Source organism: Rhinopithecus bieti, unplaced genomic scaffold (assembly GCF_001698545.2).
Source record: "Rhinopithecus bieti isolate Rb0 unplaced genomic scaffold, ASM169854v2 scaffold_5260, whole genome shotgun sequence".
In the NCBI taxonomy this organism is placed as follows: Eukaryota; Metazoa; Chordata; class Mammalia; order Primates; family Cercopithecidae; genus Rhinopithecus; species Rhinopithecus bieti.
In genome coordinates, this window is record NW_016805896.1 from 153,944 (window position 1) to 161,981 (window position 8,038).

The 8,038-nt window shown below is 41.5% G+C and overlaps 1 protein-coding gene and 1 pseudogene across 1 annotated transcript in view; one reads left to right on the forward strand and one right to left on the reverse strand.

The window, feature by feature from the left end:
* Positions 1-833: 833 nt before the first annotated feature.
* LOC108530867 (60S ribosomal protein L26-like) lies at positions 834-1,271 on the forward strand (annotated as a pseudogene).
* A 3,435-nt stretch (positions 1,272-4,706) lies between these two features.
* The window catches only part of LOC108530866 (tripartite motif-containing protein 60-like), a 7,136-nt gene continuing 3,804 nt past the window's right edge, over positions 4,707-8,038 (reverse strand). The window contains 2 exon segments of the mRNA XM_017873939.1: positions 4,707-5,968; positions 5,971-6,105. Of these exon segments, the coding sequence (XP_017729428.1) occupies positions 4,932-5,968; positions 5,971-6,105 (1,172 nt within the window). The 3' untranslated portion in view covers positions 4,707-4,931.

Below are 8,038 nucleotides of genomic sequence, written 5' to 3' on the forward strand. Positions count from 1 at the left end.
GCCACCGCGCCCAGCCTCCTCATGTATTTCATAATACATTGCAGATATAACTATATATTTCTCAATTTAAAAGGTTAAAAATACGTAAGAGTAAATTCTTTCAAAACTATAATTCCAGACCCTGCAAAACTTCTGATTAAATATCAGGATAGACTAAAGACATTTTCAGAGGCTGGGCATGGTGGCTCATGCCTGTAATCCCAGCACTTTGGGAAGCTGAGGTGGGTGGATCACAAGGTCAGAAGATGGAGACCATCCTGTCTAATATGATGAACCCCCGACTGTACTAAAAACACAAAAAAATTAGCGGGCCGTGGTGGTAGGCGCCTGTAGTCCCAGCTACTTGGGAGGCTGAGGCAGGAGAATGGCATGAACCCAGGAAGCAGAGCTTGCAGTGAGGTGAGATCACGCCACTGCACTCGAGCCTGGGCAACAGAGCAAGACTCCGTCTCAAACAAACAAACAAACAAACAAAAAAAGGTCTCAAAAACTTTATTTCCCATGAGCCTTATTAGAAAGCTACTGAAGGATGTGCTCCAATTAAACAAGAAACCAACTTCCAAATGGAAAAACATAGACAGGTAAAACAATTCAAGAGATGCCAAGAATATCTCCAAGATACCTGAGCAGCTGGCTTAGTGAACAAATGTGCCTGTGTTGCAGATTACAGGGCTCCTTGAGAGTATTCTGCAAGATGAAATGGCATAAAGCCAGATGCCTTTAAATGAATTCAGGAAATCAGACAAGTGCAGGGGACAGTTCGGGAATGAATTAAGAATAAGAACATGGAGCTCTTTCCTTTTGCAGCCATCACTGAAGTGGAAGCGGCCAAAATGAAGTTCAGTCCCTTTGTGACTTCTGACAGAAGCAAGAACCGCAAAAGGCATTTCAGTGCACCTTCCCATAGTCACAGGAAGACTTTGTCTTCCCTTCTTTCCAAATTGCTGAGACAGAAGTACGACGTTTGATCCATGCCCATCCAATAGGATGATGAAGTTCAGGTTGTACGACGACACTATAAAGGTCAGCAACTTGGTAAAGCAGTCCAGGTTTACAGGAAGAAATAGGTCATCTACACTGAACAGGTGCAGTGGGAAAAGGCTAATGGCACAACTGTCCATGTAGGCATTCACGCCAGTAAGGTAGTTATCACTAGGCTAAAACTGGACAAAGACTGCAAAAAGATCCTTGAAAAGAAAGTCAAATCTCGCCAAGCAGGAAAAGAAAAGGGCAAATACAAGGAAGAAACAATTGAGAAGATGCAGGAATAAAGTAATCTTACATACAAGCTTCGGTTAAAACTTGAAATGAAAAAAAAAGAAAAAGAACATGGAAAACAAAGCATATTGACAATGAGATTATTTACTACAGGGAACAGTTACAGAAAAAACAAAATGCCAATCACTGCACAATGCATGGCTGAGAAATGAATGTTATTCAAATAGTCAAAATAAATGTGAGACAGTATTTTAAAATAAAAATGATAAATTATATTTCAATGGTATTGAAATAATCAAAATAAATATGAGAAAATATTCTAAAACAAAAATGATAAATTCTACTAGAAGGGCCACTGGGTGAAGGCTGTTCCAAATTCTTATCTTCCAAAGTGGGACATAATACTTCAAACTAAAAAATCCAAAAGTATTATTAGAATGTGATTTGGTGACTATAAAAAAGCTGAAAAGTTCAGAGTGGCTGCCTCTGAAAAGCTGGCAGGAATAGTTATAAAGTAATATTTGTAAATCAAAAAAATTTTGTAAACAATAATTGAAACTATAAACCTAGATTTTTAAAAACTGTGCTTTTGGGCTGGGTGCAGTGGCTCACGTCTGTAATCCCAGCTCTTTGGGAGGCCGAGGTGGGCAGAACACCTGAGGTCAGGAGTTCAAGACCAGAGTGGCCAACATGGTGAAACTCCGTCTCTACTAAAAACACAAAAAGTAGCCAGGTGTGGTAGTGGGAGCCTATAATCCCAGCTACACTGGAGGCTGAGGCACGAGAATCGCTTGAACCTGGGAGGCAGAGGTTGCAGTGAGCCAAGATAGGGCCATTGCACTCAAGCCTAGGCAACAGAGCGAGACTCCATCTCAAAAAAAGAAAGAAAGAAAGAAAAGAAAGAAAGAAAGAAAGGAGAAAGGAAAGGAAGGAAAGGAAGGAAGAAAGGAAAGAAAGGAAAGAAAAGAAAAGAAAGAAAAGAAAGAAAGAAAGACAGATGATCAACAGCTTACACAGGAAGAAATATCGATGTCTCTATTTGCCCATGACATGACTACCTCTGCAGAAAATCCAATGGAATCTACATAAGAGCTCCTAGAAGTGAGTTTAGCAAGCTTATAGGAAATAAGATTAATGCACAAAAATCAATTTCTACATTCTAGTAATGAACAATTAGAATTGAAATAATCAACATAAAAATATCAAATACTTAAGGACAAATCTGACAAAAGATGCTAAACACATGTACATTGAAAACTACACATTTCAGACAAGTTAATGACATAAAAACTGATGGAACAGACTAGATTCATTGTCTCAGTTATGTCTGCCAGCTGACGTGTTAAGATGTTAATTTTCTCCACATTAATCTAAAAAGATACAACATAATCCCATCAAAAGCTCACCAGTCTTTTTTGTTGACACAAGTTTTTCCAAATGTCACATATGTGATCTATTGAATGATATTAATCTCTGAATTAACATAAACCTAAGGAGGAAAACATGGAACTAAGTTAAGATGGATTCTGAGACTAGAGATCAGTTCCCAAAGTGAAGTGAAGGACAGGAGCTGAACAGCACTAGAAGGTACTCTGTCCGGAGGGAACAGAAGAAGATTATTTACTGGTTGTGTGTATACGTGTGTGTGGTAGAGGAGGATGTTAAGAGTGCCATCTCATTTTCTTTCCTTTGTTTTTGAGATTGAGTTTCGCTCTTGTCACCCAGGCTGGAGTGCAATGGCCCAATCTCGGCTCACTGCAACCTTCGCCTCCCGGGTTCAAGAGATTCTCCTGCCTCAGCATCCTGAGTAGCTGGGATTACAGGCATGTGCTTCTACGTGCGACAATTTTTTTTGTTTTGTTTTTGAGATGGAGTCTTGCTCTGTCGCACAGGCTGGAGTGCAACGGCGCAATCTCGACTCACTGCAAACTCTGCCTCCAGGGTTCACATCATTCTCCTGCCTCAGCCTCCCGAGTAGGTGCGACTACAGGCGCCCGCCACAATGCCTGGCTAATTTTCTTTTGTAGTTTTAGTAGAGACAGGGTTTCACTGTGTTAGCCAGGATGGTCTTGATCTCCTGACCTTGTGATCCACCCGCCTCGGCCTCCCAATAATTTTTTTGTATTTTTAGTAGAGACAGGGTTTCACCATTTTGGCCAGTATGCTCTCAAACTCCTGACCTCAGGTGATCGGCCCACCTTCACCTCCCAAAGTGCTAGGATTACAGGCGTGAGCCAATGCACCCGACCAACATCTCAGTTTCTATAGGACTAAGGCAGTACTGACAAAGACGCACAGAATAAAAAAGTTACTTAGGAATACTGAGGTAAACAGATGAAAGGGGAAAGTGGCACTGGGCATGGTGGTTAATGCCTGTAATCCCAGTGCTTTGGGAGGCTGAAGCAGGATTTACTGCGTGAGGCCATAAGTTCAAGACCAGCCTGGGCAAAACAGAAAAAAAGAAAGAAAATTTTAATTAAAAAAAAAAAAAAAAAGTTGATAGTGGCTATATTTACATATCAGGTAGTCCAAGAGTAATGATGAATGCCTTTAATAAAGACTTAATCTTGGACGGGCGCAGTGTCTCAGGCCTATAATCCCAGCACTTTGCAAGGCCAAGGCAGGTGGATCACCTGAGGTCGGGAGTTCGAGACCAGCCTGACCAACATGGAGAAACCACGTCTCTACTAAAAATTCAAAATAAGCCAGGCATGGTGGTGCATGCCTGTAATCCCAGCTACTCAGGAGGCTGAGGCAGGAGAATCACTTGAAGCCAGGAGGCAGAGGTTGCAGTGAGCCGAGATCGCACCACTGCACTCCAGCCTGGGTAACAGAGTGAGCCTCCATCTCAAAAAAAAAACAAAATAAAATAAAAAAAATACTTAATCTTAAAGGAAAAATATATAGGCAACACAGAAAAAACATTATTGGGCTTCTATTGGCAATTATAGGAGTAATAGTTTTCTTATATAATACATTCCTTCAGTAATATATTTTTCAAGTATTTTGTCTTAGAATTTCTAAGGTAGTTTGTCACTGACCCCGTAATTTTTTTTTTTTTTTTTTTCTTTAGAGGGAGTTTCACTCTTGTTGCCCAGGCTACAGGCTGGAGTTGCCCAGGCTTACAGGCATGCGCCACCACGCCCAGCTAATGTAGTATTTTTAGTAGAGATGGGATTTTTCCATATTGATTAGGCTGGTCTTGAACTCTCAACCTCATGTGATCTGCCTGCCTCGGCCTTCCAAAGTGCTGGGATTATAGTCCTGAGCTACCACGCCCGACCGACTCCATAATTTATAATAAAGTAGGTCCTATAATCACATATTTTTAGAAGTTGCTGAAACTGAGATATAAACGATTCTGTTTTTTTAGGGGGAAAACTGGACAAATTACAGAATGGCCAAAACTAGATTCACTGGCTCAGTTATGTCTAATAGTTGAAACAAAATGACAGTCTTTTAATAGTTCTTCATTCAGAATCTGTTACTGTAGAAATTTTAAGAGGTCTTGAGTCAGTTCCAGTATAAAAATAAGGCCAAAGTGCTCCTGTAAAATCCTCATTAAAAGTATAGAGAAGAGATCTATCATTCAAATTATAAAAGGAAACCTCATTCATTTCATAGTCTAAAAAAATGCCAATCTTACTAGGTGTTACTTTGGGCAGCAGAATAATTTCCTTATGGCCCAATACAATATAATTATTCTGACTAGATCACCAAATTCCCCATAGTCCATCCTGTACTAAAATTGGTTGACTCTTCCTCCTTCTGGGAAGAGAGTCATTACAGACACCAAGAATCCATTCAAGCTTGTCTTTCACTTCTACTTCCCAGTACTGCCTGCCACAACTATATCCCTTAGAACCCAGAACAGCTGGGAGGACATAAAATCTTCTTGGGTTACGAGGTAAGTTTTGTGTTGTATTTCCATACCGCACAGTTTTTCTATCTTCTGAGACTATAAGTTTACGATGTGCTGTTTCAGGATCTAGAATTACATCTACTTGAAATCGCTTGATAATTTTGTTTAGGCCAGAATATTGTGGAGGCAGATGGTAACCATATTCTTTCAATTTGAATGAAAAAGGTTCAGGGAATTTTAAGTTTTTATATCTGTGATAGATATCCTTAACATTAGCCAGTAATTCCAGTTCTGACTTCACAGGTATGCTCTCTATCTCCTTTAGTAGATATTTTAATGAGGAGGTATAATCTGAAAACTTTGTTAGGCTTTCATTTAGTTGTGCTAAAACATCCATCTCTTCATCTCGTAATTGCCTAAGAACAGTCTCTTGCTCATTTTGCAGAAATAACCTAAGTTGCTCAAATTCAGACTTGACTTCTTCTGCCCTATGTTTTACCTGTTTCTTCAGTTCCAGTGATTTTCTGGTTTGTATAGTTGTGACTTGTTCAATTAGTTCCACTCTCTCCTTCCAGAGTGCATTGTATTCCTCCAGTTGTTTCCTATGATACGAGGCAGCCTTCTTTATGGGCCAAACACAGTGATGCTGGTGATCAGTGGAGAAACTGCACCTTGGACATAAAAGCTCTAGGTCTTTCTGACAGAAGAAAGTCAAAAGCTGATTATGCTTCTTACACACATGCTTCTCTTCCTGCCTCTTCCTCTTGCTTCTTATCTGGAGTTGCTTAGCAATTTCAGTCAAACTACCCAGCTGGGGATTGCTTACAAATTTCCTTTCTGGACAGCAAAAGTGGCAAAAGGGGCAGGGGAAACTATCATCTAGATCTTCCAGGACATAATGATGCAGGAGAGACAGAAGTTATGCCCGCAGCTGATGGTCACTGGGTCTTTCAAGTAGTCCAGACAGATGGGACAGCTAGCCTCTGCTCGGAGGTCAGCCAGGGCCGCCACAAATTCCATTGAGCCTTGAACAAAGATGGTAGGTAAGATAATTCTTTTAGTTTAGCAAGGCCTAGCTCTCTAGAGCTCATGACCCACTAGGTCTGGGGAAGAAGTGGATACCTTCCTCAGACCTTGAAATCTGGCCAGCTTTCAGTTTTACTGACTTGGCATGTGGCAGCTTCTGGAAACTTGTTAAGCCCTCAATCTGTTCATAACTCCCCATAAGTCAGGACAACATTTTGTACCTTAGCTCACCATTCAGAGCCCTTCATATTTCATTATCTTCACCTGGCTACAGTCCCCTAAAGTACTGGGCCAAAACCATCCAACCAACCAACCTAGATGCCCTGCTTTCCCTCTTCACAAACCACTTGCTGCATAGATTACCCTACCCTCACTTCTTTCCTAGGACTAAGTTTTGGTCCTTCTAGAGACTCAGCCCAAGAGAAATGTTCTCTAAGATAATTTATTATATGTCAGGTACTATGCTAAGGATCTAGGATCTTCCACATAGTCACAGGTTCAACTAAACCATCAGAACAACTCCGTAAGTTAGGAGCTATCATCCTCAATTAGAGCTGTAAAAGCAGAGTCTACAAGAATTTAACACGCTTATCCAACATTATGCTAATTGGCATACATGATACTCAATCACTAAGCTGTACTGCTCCTTCTTTACGCTCCTACATCATCCTATGCATCTCTCTATATATCAAATCACCTTACATTTTTTATATTTGATATGTTCAGTTGTTCATATTTAATAACTTACCCCCATTTTTCTTTTTTTTAGCTGGAGTTTTTCACTCGTCACCCAGGCTGGAGTGCAATGGCACAATCTTGGCACAGTGTAGCCTCTGTCTCCCAGGTTCAAGTGATTCTCCTGCCTCACGCTCCCAAGTAGCTGGGATTACAGGCATGTACCACCGCGCCTGGCTAATTTTTTCTATTTAGTAGAGATGGGGTTTCACCATGTTGGTCAGGCTGGTCTCAAACACCCACCTTGGCCTCCCAAAGTGCTGGGATCACAGGTGTGAGCCACCGTGCCTGGCCAACATATCCCAAATATTTTAATGGGTTAAAATGGGCTTATTGATCCAACACTACAATGGTGAAAAAAGAAAAAATACAAATTGACAGATAGCAATACCTAACAGAATTGGGTATTCATCCAATGGTAACACTTAACTAGTTACATGTACTTCGTCAAGTTAATTTCTCTGAGTTTCACTTCTCAGAAAGTAGGAAAAAATACTATATTACGTTTTAAGCATAAATGAATAAATTAAGACACCTGCCACAGTCCTTGGCATTTAATACATATACAGTAAAAAGTATTATAGGCTGGGCACGGTGGTTCACGCCAGTAATCCCAGCACTCTGGGAGGCCCAGGCAGGTGGATCACCTGGGGTCAGGAGTTCGAGACCAGCCTGGCTAACATGGTGAAACCTTGTCTCTACTAAAAATACAATACAATATACAATACAATACAGCTGGGCATGGTGGCAGGTGCCTGTAATCCCAGCTACTCAGGAGGCTGAGGCAGGAGAATCACTTCAACCTGGGAGGCGGAGGTTGCAGTGAGCTGAGATCATGCCATTGCACTCCAGCCTGGATGACAAGAGTGAAACTGTCTCAAAACAAAATAAATAAAAGTATTATAAGGGCCGGGCGCGGTGGCTCAAGCCTGTAATCCCAGCACTTCGGGAGGCCGAGACGGGCGGATCACAAGGTCAGGAGATCGAGACCATCCTGGCTAACCCGGTGAAACCCCGTCTCTACTAAAAAATATAAAAAACTAGCCGGGCGAGGTGGCGGGCGCTTGTAGTCCCAGCTACTCGGGAGGCTGAGGCAGGAGAATGGCGTAAACCCGGGAGGCGGAGCTTGCAGTGAGCTGAGATCGGGCCACTGCACTCCAGCCTGGGTGACAGAGCGAGACTCCATCTCAAAAAAAA